The following is an 18,058-nucleotide window of genomic DNA, read 5'->3' as shown; positions in this document are numbered from 1 at the left end:
AGTAGGAGCACTGTCAGCAGATTGAGGGATGTGATTATTCCCCTCTATTCGGCACTGGTGAGGCCACACCTGGAGTATTGCATCCAGTTTTGGTCCCCCCACTACAAATTGGAGAGAGTCCAGCGGAGGGCAATGAAAATGATTAGGGGCTGGAGCACATGACTTACGAGGAGAGGCTGAGGGAACTGGGGTTATTTAGTCTGCAGAAGAGAAGAGTGAGGGGGGGATTTGATAGCTGCCTTCAACTACCTGAAGCAGGGTTCCAAAAAGGATGGAGCTCGGCTGTTCTCAGTGGTGGCAGATGACAGAACAAGGAGCAATGGTTTCAAGTTGCAGTGGGGGAGGTCTAGATTGGATCTTAGGAAACGCTATTTCACAAGGAGGGTGGTGAAGCCCTGGAATGGGTTACCTAGGGAGGTGGTGGAATCTCCATCCATAGAGGTTTTTAAGGCTCGGCTTGACAAAGCCCTGGCTGGGATGATTTAGTTGGGGTTGGTCCTGCTTTGAGCAGGGGGTTGGACTAGATACCTACTGAGGTCCCTTCCAACCCTGAGAGTCTGTGATTCTATGAATGGAATACTAGGCCAGCGCCCTGTCTGGGCCACCATGCTGCCTCTCTCACCCTAGGCATAATCCATAGTTGGATGCCCAAGCATGGACCACACACCAGCTCCAGGCATGTCACATTTCTGGAAATGGACACCCAGGGAGGCTAATAGCCTGGAATCAACAGAAAAGGCAAATACTTGATCTCTCTGAGAAGCATCCCAAGGTTCCCTAGTCGGTCAATGGCAGAGCTGGAGAAGCCTCTTCCTCTGCTTATAATGCCGTGTCCCCTGGCCACGGTGGCATGGAGAGAACGTAGTGGTTGGCTTTACTGGCAAGGAGGGCTGGATGGGGTTTGTATCACTCTGCTATTGCTGTGAGAAGGGCCAAAAAGGCAGGCTCTGGGAATGAGCGCTACGGCATATTGATGCTTTGGCCATTTGGGGTCCACAAGGTCTCTGCTGAAATGCCAGTTGGAGGGATGCAGCTGAGCATTCTGGGTAGCTCCGGGCAGCCCACCCTGGCCGTGCAGGTGAGCATGCTGGGTACATGCGGGCAGCCCACCCCGGCTGTGCAGCAGAGCATGCTGGGTATGTGCGGGCAGCCCACCCCGGCTGTGCAGTGGAGCATGCTGGGTATGTGCGGGCAGCCCACCCCGGCTGTGCAGCTGAGCGTTCTGGGTACGTGTGGGTATCCCACCTCGGCTGTGCAGCTGAGCATTCTGGGTACGTGTGGGTATCCCACCCCGGCTGTGCAGCTGAGCATTCTGGGTACGTGCGGGCAGCCCACCCCAGCTGTGCAGCTAAGCATTCTGGGTACATCTAGGAAGCCCATATTGGTTGTCCAGCTGAGCATTCTGGGTACATCTGGGCAGCCCACCCCGGCTGTGCAGCTGAGCATTCGGGGTACGTGCGGACAGCCCACCCTGGCTGGGCAGCTGAGCATTCTGGGTACGTCCGGGCAGCTCACACTAGCTGTGCAGCTGAGGATTCTGGGTACGTCTGGGCAGCCCAGCCCGGCTGTGCAGCTGAGCATGCTGGGTACATGCAGGCAGCCCACACTGGCTGTGCAGCTGAGCATTCCGGGTACATCCGCGCAGCCCACCCCAGCTGTGCAGCTGAGTGTTCTGGGTACATCAAAATGTAATGCCCCTGCTATGCTGCTGCATGGTCTCAGCAATTCCTAGCACTCTCTGCAGCAAGAAGGCCTGCAGATAGTGGCAAGGGACCCTGGATTTTGCAGTGGGCTGGACATTCTGCGCTAACTGCGCAGATTTCTGCTGAACTGAACATGCAAATAAAGGATGGGATCAGCAGCCTGATCTCTTGTTATTTATTTTCAGATTAAATACAGTTCCTGTTGCTCTTCCCTGACACTGTGAGCATGCCACAGATTTTGTAGTTCAGCACCCATAACTGCACTGTGGGGAGAGCTGGCAGCTCGGCCATCTCTACACGGGTTGCTCTCGAGTTTCTCACAACCACAAGGGCTGGAAAGATGATTCAGGAAGAAGAATTGAAAGCTCGCAGCCTATACCTACAGTGTAGGGTGGCTTCCATGGCAGATTCCAGGTTGCAAAATGAGAGATGACACAACACTCTGGTTCTAGATCCATCCGGGTAGAACACGCCGGCCATGATGCTGGACATTCCAGGCACATCCTGGTAGATCACGTGCTCTATGCTACCATACGGGCAGGTAAAACGTATCTAGAATGCTTGGCCGGTGTGTCCTACCTGGATGTGGCTGGACCATTCAGCAGCATGACAGGTGAGCTCTACCAGGATGTGCAATTTGGCAATATATTGGGTACATTCTGCCTTGACATACCTAGAACCTGTGGCTGCAGAGCCAGTACATCCAGATAGAACAACCCTCTTGTGCCAGTGAATGTTTCGAATGCATCCATGGAGAATGTGCCTGGAACCTGCCCTCAAAGCCCAGTGAAGTCAATGGGAGTGTTTCCTTCAACGTTAACAGGCCAGGCAGCTGAGTGGGCTACTGAGCACTGCACATCCAAACACCAGGTGTAATGCCAAGCGCACTGGGTGCGTGCTATGCCACTGGGCTACTCATGGATAACCGTGGTATGGACAGGGCCAGTAAATACAGACACCTGTGCAGTGAAATCTGCAGGACTGGAGCCCTGGCTTCAAATGCATCTCATAACGTCAGCTGGGGAGATGCCTCACCAGAAGCAATTTTTTTAAAAATCAACAAAATTCAAGAAGGGTTCCTCCACCCAGGGCTTTCCCCAAAGGAAATCCCCAGAAATTGGTAAACAAGATATTGTAAGGACACGAGCTAGGCCATCAACACGACCCACCAAAAAAAAAAAAGTGCATTAAACCTCATTTAAAAAGTCAATGAAGTTAGTAGCAGGCGAGAGAGCTGGAGGCTCACAGTGGGGAGCTGGGCAAGGTGGTGGCCACGGCCAGGGGCAGGGAGGAAAAGGCTAGGTTCTGCAAGATGGTCTTTCCAGATAGCGCTGTTCACGGGGCCGCAGTGAGGGTGAATCTCTAAGCGGCAGGGGAGCGCGCCGGGCTGGTGGGCCAGAGAGATTAGAGAGGTGAGCATGACTCAGGAGTTTGAAGCGCCTCCAACTAGATTGTGCATCTCTTTACCATCTCCCTGGGTGGCAGGCTACCACAGCTGAGCCAGGGGCTCCAGGAGGAGAACCCAGCTGGTGGGCTTTGGAGGCTTCTCAGGATCCCACCGGGCACCGGTAGGTCAGTTCGCTCATGCGCTCGCCCTTGGGACGGAGCTGTTTGGGGAGCGTGGCTGAGTGGGTGGAGTCGGGGGGGAAGGGGGCGGAGAGGGGTGTTGGTGTCTTCGCCTGGGGCAGCTTAGGGGGGAGAAGGGCCAGGAGGGCAGCTCACTGGTATCTCCGGAGGGAGCTGGGCTGGCAGAAGTTTCTTTGGGGGTTTGAGATCGGCTAAGGAGATGATCTGCTCAGAGGTCGGAAAGTCTGTGTGGCGCCTTCACCCTCGGAACGCTGTAGGGTTTGGAGGCTGCTCAGAAATCCTTGGCTCTAGATTCACAGCACCAATTACCAGCCAGGCTAGTGTTAGCCCCTAATCTGAGTCAGAGACCAAGCGGAGCCATTCCCCCCTCTCAGATCCCTCCCCCATATTTCCTGTTGGATACGAGGTTTCCCACCATTTCCTGTGCTCAGCTGGTGCATCTTTCGGGCAGCTGCCTTGCAGTGACGGTGCTGGTTGTGACTCGGGTAACCAGATGTCACAACTTTATAGGGACTGTCCCAATAGTCGGAGCTTTTTCTCATATGGGCAATTATTACTCCCCACCCCAGTCCTGATTTTTCACACGTGCTAGCTGGTCACCCCTGCTGTAACTTTATGAACATGGGGGCTGTGCCCGGGTCACTGAGACCCGAGTCTGCCCCTTGGTGTGTAAAGAAATTGGGAGGCTGGTCACAGAGCTTGGTGTGAAAGGGTCTGCCAAGAGCTCAGGCCAGCAGGGGAGGGAGGGTAACCACAGAAGCGGAATTGGCTGGTCAGCCTGCCTGGCCTGGAGTCCCTGATGCCCTTTCTGGGGCTGATGGAGGGTCCTGCTGGAGTTGCAGGGCTGGGGCTGGGGTTCAGCAAGAGAATGGAGGAAGCTGAGCATTCCCAGCGGCCTGCTGTTGCCTCCATCCCAAACCAACCAACTGCTGAGCTCCTGCGGCCCAGCCTTCTCCCTGAGGCTTGAGGGTCGGAGGGGCTGGTTGGCTGACACACTTTGTGGCTCTGGCTTTGAATCCCAGAGCTGGGGGGAAGCTGCGAAACACCCCAGCTTGGCTTAGCTTGCATGGAGACCTGGTTCTCTGGCAGCCACCCCAGCGCTGTGCCAGGGCTTGGGGGTAGGGGGAAGCAGCCACCTTTGTGTTTTCTCCATGAGGACGTTGATTGTTCAATGGCTGTTGCTTGTGAAGTGCCCATAAGGGCACAGGCTGAGAGGCAGGAGCCATCGCAGGGCTCTATACTGTGGCACTGGGGTTATAGATTCTATACTGTGGTCACTGGGCTCTATATTGTGGCACTGGAGTTATAGATTCTATACTGTGGGTCACAGGGCTCTATACTGCAGCAGGGAGGGTCTCAGTGCCATGTTTGGGGCTGGGGGCAGGGGGGTACAGACTCTGTACTGTGGGTCACTGTTATACACTGCGGCATCAGTGTCATTTGCTGGGTCAAGGGATGTCAATCATTCCAGCACCTGAGCCCCGCTGAGGGGGAGAGATAGCCCCCCCCATCTCCCCCATTCCCTTCTCCCCCGCTCTTCTCCGCCCTTTCCCGCTGTCGGTTCGTTTTGTGCTGTTTCACCCCTGCCCCAATCAGGGCTCTGGCTGGGCACAGCTCATGCTGAGGTTTAACTGGCGTGTCTCCCAGGGGGGCATGGAGCTGCCCCTCCTTTGGGGATTCCTGGAGCTGGGCTACTAACGGGCTAACAAGGACATTGCCAATAACTAGGGAAGGACCCAGGTACACACTGACCCCCTACCAGGGAATCAGGGAGGGGAAGGGAAGGGAGTGGGGGTTGACTGCACAGATGGACTATCAGTATGGTGCAGAACACAGCAGCCCCCCCACCGCTCCCCAAGTGCCTGGAATGCCTTTTACTCCAAAGCATTTGCAAACCCACTGCTGAAATGCAGCCAGCTCTAGGGTGGGACATGGAGCTGTTCTACTGTGCACAGCCAGGCCATGTGAAAGCTTCAGGGCAAAGACAGAAGAATCTGTGGGCGTCTAGCATGTCACAGTCAGAAGTGGGGCAGTGAGCTAAAACCTTCCGCTCTTGCAAAAAGAAAACGTGTCAGGGCATCATCAACAATCACGCTGGGCCAGATTTGATGTGGCATCTCCAGCCTTGCAGCACCTGCTAGCGCCAAGCATGGGCGCTGGCTCAGATAGCAAAGTGCCATTGGCTGGGTGGACTCCCTGCAAGCCCTGGGTATTTCTAAGCTTAGCCACAAAGCACGGCCCAAGAGGATGCTACCTCGCCCTGCCAGCCCTGCAGCACTCATGAGCTGACAGGCTGTCTGAGTGTAGACCCTGTGTCACTGCGTGAGCTCACGCCATGCACTATGACCCAGGTCCTATGACTCACATGACAGATCCTCAGCGGCACACGGAGCTGCTGGGCTTACGGTTATCCTGGCAGGCAATACAGGCTTGACTCCAAATGCTTCCCTGCCCCTTTCTCCCTCTAGCCCACCAGCCACCTACCAGGCTGGCCACGTCTTCAGTGAATTCCCCGGGATACTTATCCTGTGTTTCCCCTGTTTGCCCCATCCCCTAGGAGGCTGCAGTGAGCTTGCAGTATCCTGTGACAGGGACCCTCCAGCCTCCCCCCTACGCTGCTCTCATGGGCAACTCCTTTCTACTGGCTAGTAGCCAGAGCCAGCACGGGGAAGCCCAGTTATCTGACCCAGAACCTCCTACTGGCCACGTACTCGGGGTTTCCCAGAGCCAGGCACTCCCATACAGGGAATCAACGGGCCCTTGCATTGCCGGGGAGGGGCAGGAGGGGCTCTGAAAATTGATCTCAGAGACAGCCCAGTTCCACAGCCCAGTTCCACCCTCTGCTCCTGGGTCTCTGAGACAGGCGGGAGCAACTAAGGATTTGGATGGGCTAACGCCAGCCTAGCTGGGGCCCAGACCCTTAGCGCCCCGGGGGGCCGCTCACAGGAGCGGAGGGCTGCAGGGCCAGGCCCAGCCAGCTCTGCAAGAGGCCTGAGTACATCTGGCAAAGGATGGACCTTGGCCAAAGGCAAAAGGCCAGGCAAGATTCTGCCTTCAGGCAAGGGTGAGACAGTGTGTGATTGTGTCGCCTTCTAGTGGCTGACCCACGCTACTGTGCTCACCTGCTGCTTTGAGAACTCCGCTTTTCGCTCAGGCTGCGCTGTCCGTCTGGTGCTGGATGGTCCCAGGTTTGAGTCTCACTCACAAGCAGGGTGGCTGTACCATGTGTGCCTGGCTGCAGCTTGTTGGCTAAACCAGGTGCAGCTGTGTTGAGAAACCGGCTTCAAAGACAGGCCAGGCAGTCAGTTTGCACGGAGCCAAAGCTGCGTTAGAACCAACGTTCACAAAATGTATCCATCAGCCAGGAAACAGACTCACCCTATGCAGTGCGTAGAAACAGACCTTCACTGTACGCTTTAACCTTGGTGCTTGCTAGTTGGCTAAGACCTGCTGCAAACCAGTTTAGCTGGGATTACGATGTGCCGAGGACCCAAGGTTAGATCAGCATTTGGGATATGAACTCTCCCTGTTTTTTTGCGGGGGGAGGCGGGAGAGGCCTCTGGATGTGCTGCATCTGGGGTTGTTAGAGAAATGAGCTGAAGTCCTGATATTTGCTGCTGGAGCTGGGTCTGAACTGGCCCCATGCTCTGGCTCTCCTCCCCCTTCTATTACAGGTGGTTCTGGTAGGGAATGAGAGAGCTGGGTTTGAATCCAGACTCCCTTGTAGTTCAGGGTTTGCAGTTCCACAGGCTGGTCTGGGCAGGTCTTTAAGGCTTTCTCAACACACAGAGGTTGCAGCAGTTTAATTTAAATGCTTTTTAAAACTGGTGCACACCTGTGGGTTATTTTGGTTTAGCTTGAACCTGTTCCTGATCAGCTTAAAGAAAATCAAATAAGCCTGGTTTAAACCAAAGTTTGAGCGTCCACACAGCCTTTGGGTTTCAAACTTGGTTTCAAACCCCATTTTAAGTTAAACCAGTGCCACTCTGCATATAACCAAGCCCTCATTGGACTCTGGTCCGGAGGTCAGTGCAGATACGGCCTAAACCCATTGCCTGGGTGCACTCAATCCCCCCTGCGGCCCAAGGTGGGTTCCTGCTGGGGAGCTGTGGGTTGGTATGCCACTCTCACCTTTACTGGGAACTCACTGAGTGACCCTGAGCAAACCACTGCGCCTCATTTCCCCTGTTATTCCATTAAACATCAGCGTAGCAAACTCCTGGCATTTGGGAGTGGGGCTGTGTCACAGGAGGGAGTGACTCCTGCATGCGACTCTGTGCTAAGGGGGAAGAGGGCATAGGGACATGACACCCCCAAATGTGCTAATCACAAACCTCAAAATAAACAGTTTCCAGAAGCCCAGAAAGCTCAGATGGAAACGCAAACACCATCTGCACGGGGGTGGCCGTCAGCGGGGATGGACAGATGGCACCAGGGATTGAGGCGCTTCCTACGGCACACACCGCCAGCCCTGACAAAGGATTCAGAGCATTATTACACGAATCCCTTGAGGCTTCATCTGAGACCAGGGCCAAATGCGCCAGGCGCTGCACAGGAGGACTGAGAGACGGAGCTTAGTCTCAGATCTTCAAAAGTATTTTGGTGCCTAACTCCCACAGAAATCACTGGGAGTTAGGCACCTCGATAGCTTTGAAGATCTGGGCCTGACAGTCTAACGAGACCAGGCAGATAATGGATTATTACTGTACAGATGGGGAATGGAGGCCCAGAGAGATGAAGGGCCGGATTTCCGCTGGGTGGGGTGCACAGCACTTTTGGAAAACATGGCCCTTTGGAGTTTTGCCAGGCACTGACCACCCCACTCTCCTGAGTCCCAGCTCAGTGCCTGATCCACAATAGCGCCCCTCCTCCCAAAGCTAGCCATGCACCTGCAGAATAGGCACGGATCCATGACTGTGCCTATGCTCTGAGATGCTGCAGAGAGAGCCAGGAGATCCCGGCATAAGCCGTGTCTATGGGGAGCAGGGGCTGCCATAAACGATCCCTGCAATCTGGTATTCTGCAGGAGCAGCGGGGGGATCCCAGCATGAGCTACCACACCAGGCCTACCCCACGCTGTTCCTGCCTTTCCTGACATGTGTTTCTCCCCTTGCCTTTTCAGAGATTGGGGCCGATCGGGTGATGCTGCCTCCGGGCTGATTGCTGGGACAGACCAAGAGACGCAGGGAGACGGACAATCAGCAAAAAAGCCATGGCGGATCCAAGCCAGGTAGTGGAAACTGAGAGCCAGACTAGATCACGGCCCCAATCAGTCGAACCTGCCTCGCTGCTCCCTGCCTTTCTCAGGGCAAACCCTGCAGAGACCCTACTTCACACAGTGCTACCATCCCCAGTGGGGAATCCCTGCACTGACACCCTGCTTCACACCGTGCTACCATCCCCAGTGGGGAATCCCTGCACTGACACCCTGCTTCACGCCGTGCTACCATCCCCCACGGGGAATCCCTGCACCGACACCCTGCTTCACCCCATGCTACCATCCCCCATGGGGAATCCCTGCATGGACACCCTGCTTCACACCATGCTACCATCCCCAGTGGGGAATCCCTGCACTGACACCCTGCTTCACACCGTGCTACCATCCCCTGTGGGGAATCCCTGCACAGACACCCTGCTTCACACCATGCTACCATCCCCCGTGGGGAATCCCTGCACAGACACCCAGCTTCACACCGTGCTACCATCCCCCATGGGGAATCACTGCACGGACACCCGGCTTCACACCATGCTACCATCCCCCATAGGGAATCCCTGCATGGACACCCTGCTTCACACCGTGCTACCATCCCCCGTGGGGAATCCCTGCACGGACACCCGGCTTCACACCGTGCTACCATCCCCCGTGGGGAATCCCTGCACTGACACCTTGCTTCACACCGTGGTACCATCCCCTGTGGGGAATCCCTGCACCGACACCCTGCTTCACACCGTGGTACCATCCCCTGTCGGGAATCCCTGCATCGACACCCTGCTTCACCCCGTGCTACCATCCCCCGTGGGGAATCCCTGCACTGACACCTTGCTTCACACCGTGGTACCATCCCCTGTCGGGAATCCCTGCATCGACACCCTGCTTCACCCCGTGCTACCATCCGTCGTGGGGAATCTCTGCACCGACACCCTGCTTCACCCCGTGCTACCATCCCCCATGGGGAATCCCTGCACGGACACCCGGCTTCACACCGTGCTACCATCCCCTGTGGGGAATCCCTGCACCGACACCCTGCTTCACCCCGTGCTACCATCCCCCATGGGGAATCCCTGCACTGACACCCTGCTTCACACCATGCTACCATCTCCCACGGGGAATCCCTGCACTGACACCCTGTTTCACGCCCTGCTACCATCCCGCATGGGGAATCCCTGCACGGACACCCAGCTTCACATCGTGCTACCATCCCCCGTTGGGAATCCCTGCACGGACACCCTGCTTCACCCCACGCTACCATCCCCTGTGGGGAATCACTGCATGGACACCCTGCTTCACACCCTGCTACCATCCCCCATGGGGAATCCCTGCACTGACACCCTGCTTCACACCCTGCTACCATCCCCCACGGGGAAAACCTGCACGGACACCCGGCTTCACACCGTGCTACCATCCCGCACGGGGAATCCCTGCACGGGCACCCAGCTTCACACCGTGCTACGATCCCCTGTGGGGAATCCCTGCATAGACACCCTGCTTCACCCCGTGCTACTCTCCCCCGTGGGGAATCCCTGCATGGACACCCAGCTTCACCCTGTGCTACCCACCCCCGTGGGGAATCCCTGCACCGACACCCTGCTTCACACCGTGCTACCATCCCCTGTGGGGAATCCCTGCACGGACACCCTGCTTCACACCGTGCTACCATCCCCCACGGGGAATCCCTGCACGGACATCCTGCTTCACACCATGCTACCATCCCCTGTGGGGAATCCCTGCACGGACACCCTGCTTCACACCGTGCTACCATCCCCCACGGGGAATCCCTGCACGGACATCCTGCTTCACACCATGCTACCATCCCCTGTGGGGAATCCCTGCACGGACACCCTGCTTCACACCGTGCTACCATCCCCCACGGGGAATCCCTGCACGGACATCCTGCTTCACACCATGCTACCATCCCCTGTGGGGAATCCCTGCACGGACACCCTGCTTCACACCGTGCTACCATCCCCCACGGGGAATCCCTGCACGGACATCCTGCTTCACACCATGCTACCATCCCCTGTGGGGAATCCCTGCACGGACACCCTGCTTCACACCGTGCTACCATCCCCCACGGGGAATCCCTGCACGGACATCCTGCTTCACACCATGCTACCATCCCCTGTGGGGAATCCCTGCACGGACACCCTGCTTCACACCGTGCTACCATCCCCCACGGGGAATCCCTGCACGGACATCCTGCTTCACACCATGCTACCATCCCCTGTGGGGAATCCCTGCACGGACACCCTGCTTCACACCGTGCTACCATCCCCCACGGGGAATCCCTGCACGGACATCCTGCTTCACACCATGCTACCATCCCCTGTGGGGAATCCCTGCACGGACACCCTGCTTCACACCGTGCTACCATCCCCCACGGGGAATCCCTGCACGGACATCCTGCTTCACACCATGCTACCATCCCCTGTGGGGAATCCCTGCACGGACACCCTGCTTCACACCGTGCTACCATCCCCCACGGGGAATCCCTGCACGGACATCCTGCTTCACACCATGCTACCATCCCCTGTGGGGAATCCCTGCACGGACACCCTGCTTCACACCGTGCTACCATCCCCCACGGGGAATCCCTGCACGGACATCCTGCTTCACACCATGCTACCATCCCCTGTGGGGAATCCCTGCACGGACACCCTGCTTCACACCGTTCTACCATACCGCACGGGGAATCCCTGCACCGACACCCAGCTTCACGCCCTGCTACCATCCCGCATGGGGAAGCCCTGCATGGACACCCAGCTCCACACCCTGCTACCATCCCCCATGGGGAATCCCTGCATGGACACCCAGCTTCACACCGTGCTACCATCCCCCATGGGGAATCCCTGCACCGACACCCTGCTTCACACCGTGCTACCATCCCCCATGGGGAATCCCTGCACCGACACCCTGCTTCACACCGTGCTACCATCCCCCGTGGGGAATCCCTGCACCGACACCCTGCTTCACACCATGCTTCCATCCTCCGTGGGGAATGCATGGACACCCAGCTTCACACTGTGCTACCATCCCCCATGGGGAATCCCTGCACCAACACCCTGCTTCACATCGTGCTGCCATCCCCCATGGGGAATCCCTGCACTGACACCCTGCTTCACACCGTGCTACCATCTGGCACGGGGAATCCCTGCACAGACACCCTGCTTCACACCGTGCTACCATCCCCCACGGGAAATCCTTGCACCGACACCCTGCTTCACCCCGTGCTACCATCCTCCATGGGGAATCCCTGCACTGACACCCTGCTTCACACCCTGCTACCATCCCCCATGGGGAATCCCTGCACGGATACCCAGCTTCACACCGTGCTACCATCCCCCCTGGGGAATCCCTGCACCGACACCCTGCTTCACACCCTGCTACCATGCTGCCCAACGCGGGCACAGTTAGTGACCATGAAGAGCGTTCTCCTTCCTCCCCTTAGGAGGATTATGAAGCTGAGATGAGGAGCAGGCTGGATGAAGAGGGCTACAGGGACTCCGAGCTGAAACTATCAGAGATGTCGCTCGATGAACAAGGCAGTGAGTAACCCAAACACTCATAGTTCATTAAAGGTTAACAGAGGGTTAGAGATCCCTTGCGATGGGACATTCTCAGCATCACTGACAGCTGTTTGTAGCAATGCAGCTTGGGGTGACGACGTAAGGGAAGTTCGCCAGGGCACATGCTTCAGGCCATGCACTGCCTGCCTGGGGTGAGATCAGGAAAGAATTCACCCCATTAGCTTGGTGAACTATGAAAGGTTCTGATGCCCTCATGGCCACTGCTGGACCTGGGGTGCCCGGCTAGATGGGCCAGCTGTGCTAGGAATATCCTGCACTCCCGGGGGCCATGTCCAGCAGGGGTGGTGAACTCCGGTTCACCAGTGAGCTAGGTGCATTGTGGAGGGCACCGACGCATCAGGCACTGGCTACCGCTGGAGATGGGATCTCAAGCTAGAGTGAGCAATCGTTCGATCAAGTATTGTTTGAGTAGACAGTGTACATAGAGCGAGCATAACAGAATCGCAAAGTGTGAGGCTGGAGAGGCCCTTGAGAAGTCGTCTGGTGCACGCCCCTGAGCTGAGGATAGGCCGTGTAAAGCTAGAGCATTTCCAGCACGGGTTTGTTCTTAAAAACCGGCTCCAGTGATGGGGATTCCAACAACCTCTTGGAAGTCAGGTCCAGAGCTCAGCTACCCTGACCGTGAGAACGTTTTCCCTTATATCTAACTGAAACCTCCCTCCATCCAGATTCATCCCATTCCTTCTTGTCCTACCTGCAGTGGATGTGGATAACAATTGATCCGGTCCTCTCGATAGCCTGCAAATATATTATCAGGTTTCCCCCCGTGATCTTCTTTTCTCAAGAAGAAACGTGCCCAGCTTTTTCACACTTTCCTCAGAGATCAGGTTTCCTAAATCTTTTATCATTTCAGCGTGTATACGCAGGGCTGGTGGTTCTCTTTCTCCTCTCTTTGCCTGTCCACCACCCAGCCTTCCTGCCTTCTGGTTTCCTATCCCTGCAGACTCAAGTGGTCCCCCTATTGCAGTATGCTGCTCTCTCTGTCTGGCATAGTCCTCGATATAGATATGTTGCAGAAAAAAGTGTTACATTCACAAAAAATGTTGCACAAATCCACAAAGAAGAATTTGGCCAGCTCTACCTGTTCAATCGATGTATTAAAGTCCCGTGGATAATAACTCCGTTGTAGGAATATCTAGGGACCATATAGATGGGCGTAAAGGGGGGGGGATAGAAATAGCCAAGGCAGAGCTGGAGGGAAGGCGATCATTGGGGCGTGATTAATGCAGTCAATCAGGAGATTATTACTACATCTGGGTGAGTGTGTACAAACAGAGACGGAGAGGAAGGCAGGATAGTCTAGTGGACAGAGCATAGATTAGGGCTCAGGAGACTTTCCCAGCCCAGTCACAGACTTCCTTTAAACTGGGAGGATGGAATCCATCGGGGATGCTCAGATCCTGGGCTGAGGAGGGTCCTCCGCGTCCCTAGAGAGAGGTGTATATTTGGATTTGTAATGACTAGTTGCTTGGCATGGGAAAGCCGTAATTCCCAGCTGTTATGTCAACAACATGCTCCATTTGCAGCTCTGACGTTATTCCCGGGGTCAATGGCTTTCACTCTGCAGAATTGCTCCGGGAGCAGCAACAAGCTCTGCGCTAGGCAGGTCCTGGGACGTATCCTTTGGGCAGAAGTGATGCTGCAAGCAAATCCAGCTGCTTGTTCTGCCTCTTAGCTGTGTAGCTTCGCCTCCCTTTGCTGACACTGAGTCAGATCTCCCAGGATAAGTCGAGCCAGGCTGGCTCAGTACTTGGATGGGAGACCTGCAGGAAGTGGCTTGATGAGTCCAGTAGGCAGTGCTGGAGCCAATACCAAGCATGATGTCAGCATGTGTTGTGCTGCTGGAGGGATCATCTTTTATATGAGTCGTAAAACTGGACTCTTGCCCCTTTGTGCTCGTTAATGATCCCCTGGCACCTTTCCTAAGGCGTATTCTGCACGCTAGCCTGGGTGATTACATTTACTCACCATTTCCTGCAGCTGTTTGTTGTTGGATACAGGGTTTGTCATCACTTCTGGTCCTCGTTTGTTGCGCAGAGCTAATCAGCAGCTGTGTTCCGCCCCAGAGGTGGCTGCACTCTTATGGTGGGTGAAAAGATGCCTAGGAATGTCACAAGGTTTATAATTAATTAACATCTGTAAAGCACTTTGTGGTCGTTCAATGAAAAGCAAAGGGCGCAGTGTTACATATGAGTGGCCAGACTGGGTCAGACCAATGGCCCAGTAGCCCAGTATTCTGCCTCTCACAATAGCCAGTGCCAGATGCTTCAGAAGGAATGAACAGAACAGGGCAATTTCGAGTGATCCATCCCCTGTCAACCAGCCCCAGCTTCTGAGAGTTGGAGGTTTAGGGACACTTGGAGCATGGTTGCATCCCTGACTGTCTTGGCTAAGAGTCATTGATGGGCCTAGCCTCTATGAGCTTATCTAGTTCTTTTTTGAAACCTGTTATACTTTTGGCCTTCACAACATCCCCTGGCGAGGAGTTCCACAGGTTGACAGTGTGTCGTGCGAAGGATTTGCTTAATGTTTGTTTTAATCCTGCTGCCTGTGAATTTCATCAGGTGACCCCTGTTCTTGTGGTAGGTGAAGGGGTAAATAACACTTCCCTGGTCACTATCTCCACACCTGTCACGATTTTATAGCCCTCTGTCATATCCCCCTCCCTTCACAGGCACCAACTTGCTTCTTTCTGGGTGGGTGCTCCACCCCCTTCTGCCTCGCTCCCACTTTAACTCTTCCCCCAAGGCCCCACCTTTGCTCTGCCTCTTCTTGCCCCTGCCCCACCTCTTCCCACTCCCAGCACCTGCCACCCACCACCAAACAGCTGATCGGCAGCTGGCTGGTGGGTGCTGAGCACCTACAGTTTGTTTTTTTTGGAGCAGCCCCGGAGTTGGCACCTATGCCCCCCCCAGTCATCTCTTTTCTAAGCCAAACAATCCCACTCCTTTTAGTCTCTGCCCCTTTTCCAATTCTAATTCTAGAATAATGAAATCGCCAGCACTTCCTTCTTAGGCCTGTAATGAGCCCGCAGTGCTCCCGTCTCGGGAGGACAATAATTCAGCTGGCCACAAGAGCAGAGACCTAACGGGCCCGGGCTTCAGTCTGAGCTCTGCTGGCCCGCTGATAACGTGGGGCCTGAATGATTCCCACCTCTCCCGCTACTTTCTCGGGCTCGCTCCTGGGTGCCAGGCAAATGCTGGGGCATGTCGCAGAGGCAGCCAGGAGTTTTTGTAGTTTCATCGCCAAGCACTCCTCCTCCACAAATACATGCAAAGGCAGGGCCCAGCAAGCTTTGCCTAGACGGTGAAATTGGCCCCACCGGTTAAATCTCCACAGTGCCATCTGTTGGGGGCTCGCCGCAGCAACTCTGTTCATCCCTATTACGATTCTTCACCGGCATTGCGGTAACCCAGGGGTCAGCAACCTTTCAGAAGCGGGCTGCCGAGTCTTCATTTATTCACTCTGATTTAAGCTTTCGCGTGCTGGTAATGCATTTTAACGTTTTTAGAAGGTCTCTTTCTATAAGTAGATAATATAGAAGTAAGCTATTGTTGTATGTAAAGTAAATAAGGTTTTTAAAATGTTTGAGAAGCGTCATTTAAAATTAAATGAAAATGCAGAGCCCTCCCGCCAGACCGGAAGCCAGGACCTGGGCAGCATGAGTGCCACTCAAAATGAGTTCACGTGCCTTCTTTGGCACACATGCCATAGTTTGCCTACCCCTGCGATAGGGTCTAGAGGCCCCAGCCAGTGTCAGGGTCCCACTGTGCTAGGCACGGTACCTACATGGAGTAAGAGTCAGAATTTATCATCTGTCAACAAAAGGAAGGGTGGGAAGGGACACTGAGGCGCCGCAAGAGGAAGTGAACTGCTCAGAGTCAGGCATAAATAATCTTCAAAGCTCTCCTGACAGAGGCAGGTTGTCATTCTGCAGGCTGAGGCAGAGAGGCAAAGTGATTTGCCCAAGGGCACAGAGCAAGTCAGTGACAGAGATAAGCTTAGCCCAGAGAGGAGCTTTTGGTTGCCCGCTCTGTGCTCAGATCACTAGACCACATTCGCAGGTGCTTGCAGCTGTCCCTGATGATAAGTTTCCTATCCTGAAGCAGTCACTCAGCCATGGGCAAAGGGATCCAGAGAAGAGGGACAGGGCCTGACAGTTTATAAGTAGGACATCTGCCATCAGTGCTGACACACCAGGGCTCTCCAGAGCTAAAACCATGAGCTGATATAGCTGTAACTGACACACGCCCTGTGCAGACAACCCAGAGCGGGACCTGCAACCCAACCTCACCAGTGGGTTACACAAACAGGGACACTGTCTGAATCCCAGACCATGAAACAAAAGGGAGACAGATATCAAAGCCCTTGGTTAAAGTCCGGGCTGATCCTGGAACGTTTTCAGATCCTGCATTGATGGGAGGGATCTCCAACTCCCTCCACAGCAGCTGGAGGTACACCAAGACGGCCTCGAAAGCTCCTTTGCGTGTGTGGTTGTGTGTGCAAGCTGCCTGAATGGGTGTAGAATTGTGTATGGGACAAGTGTGCAGGGCACATGCCTTTGATCTGATTGCCCCAGACTTGTGGGGAAGTGCCTGATCCTGATCCAGATCCAGACTTTGTGACTGCCTCGCTATCACCTCTCTAATGGAGCCAAAACCCGGGTTCGAACCTCCCGCTTGCTCTGGGGAAGTTCGGATCTGGAGCCGAACTCTGCGCTGTGGATTCATCTCTCATAAAGCACACACGGGCTTTGGCTGAGGCCAAACGGGGGTCCCCCAAACCCACTTGTATCTTCCCAGAGCGGCAGAGGCTCGGCGGCCAGAAAACGGTGAGGAACCCGTATGGGAAGAAAGAGGGAGATCAGGTAATGCAGTTGCTTATCCTGCCTGTGTTAGGTTTGCCCAGTACCAACAGATGGGGGTGCTCACCCTGGCACCATCCCCTTCCATTGCCACTCTGCACCGGGCTGCTGGCATCCTAATGCCAGCCCCATCCATCACCGGTTTGTACCAAGGTGGCACTATTCTAACACTGTCTCCATCCATCGCTACCCAGTACCTTAGTGACATCCTTGCCCATCACCACCCTGCACCCTGGCCAGCAGGAGTTTGCGTTGCCTTTATCACCCAGCCTGGGTTTTCCAAGCGCAATGGCTCAATCTCCCCTCCCAGCCCCAGAGTGATCTTGCAAAGCATAAAACTGTCCCAAGGGACCTTTCGGTGGCTCCTGGAACCGCCTGGTGTGAGTTTGTCCCTGCCAGGCAATGACCCACAGAGGTATCGCTGTCAGTTTCCCTATAATTGCCTGGTTATTGATGATAAATAAAAGGCTTGTTTTAACTAAAGACAGAAGCCACTTGTGGCTGACCTGTTACTGTCACCAGCCAGCGAGAGGCAGCTTCCAGGTCGATGGGTGTGTTAGATTATGCGAGCGTGCCCCTCTTTGGGAGTGTTTTTGTGTGTGGCCTGTGCACGTTGGGAGCTGAGTTTCAGGTGGTGAATTAGATGGCTCCGTTTGAAGGAGGGATGTGTGAATGGCTATGTGGGTGCGTGTCCCTGCGTCGTGAATATTTGTGTGGCTGCCAGCCACTCAGTGGGAGTTGTGTGACTGTGTGTGTGCCCGCGTGGATGCCTGTCCTAGTGTCTCTCTGTCTCAGTGAGGCATGGGTGGGTGTGAGCTGTGAGTCTGTGTGTAAGGTGTGGGGATGTAAGCTGTGTGTCTTGGCAGGGGTGTGCGCTGTGCATCCCTGTGTGTGAGGTGTGCATGGTTGTGAACTGTGGGTCTCTGTGTGGGTGTGAACTGCATGTCTCTATGTGGGTGTGATCTGTGTCTCTGTGTGTAAGGTGTGTGGATGTAAGCTGCATGTCTCTGTGTGGGTGTGAGCTGCATGTCTCTCTGTGTGAAGTGTGAGCTGTGTGTCTGTGTGCGTGTGAGCTGTGTGTCTCTGTGTGTAAGGTGTG

At 55.2% G+C, this 18,058-nt stretch overlaps 1 protein-coding gene across 2 annotated transcripts in view; it reads left to right on the top strand.

Moving 5' to 3' along the window:
• Positions 1-2,930: 2,930 nt before the first annotated feature.
• SLC4A1 (solute carrier family 4 member 1 (Diego blood group)) overlaps positions 2,931-18,058 on the top strand; it is a 47,291-nt gene continuing 32,163 nt past the window's right edge. The window contains exons 1-3 of one of the 2 annotated variants that reach the window (XM_032791548.2): positions 2,931-3,271; positions 8,413-8,520; positions 11,957-12,053. In XM_032791548.2, the coding sequence (XP_032647439.1) occupies positions 8,503-8,520; positions 11,957-12,053 (115 nt within the window). In that variant the 5' untranslated portion in view covers positions 2,931-3,271; positions 8,413-8,502. Of the gene's footprint in view, positions 3,276-8,412; positions 8,521-11,956; positions 12,054-18,058 lie in introns of both variants that reach the window. The other variant, XM_032791549.2, reaches the window with a different exon arrangement.

The sequence above is a fragment of the Chelonoidis abingdonii genome, chromosome 21 (genome assembly GCF_003597395.2).
Source record: "Chelonoidis abingdonii isolate Lonesome George chromosome 21, CheloAbing_2.0, whole genome shotgun sequence".
NCBI classification, from domain to species: domain Eukaryota; kingdom Metazoa; phylum Chordata; order Testudines; family Testudinidae; genus Chelonoidis; species Chelonoidis abingdonii.
This window is presented reverse-complemented; position numbering and strand designations above follow the sequence as displayed.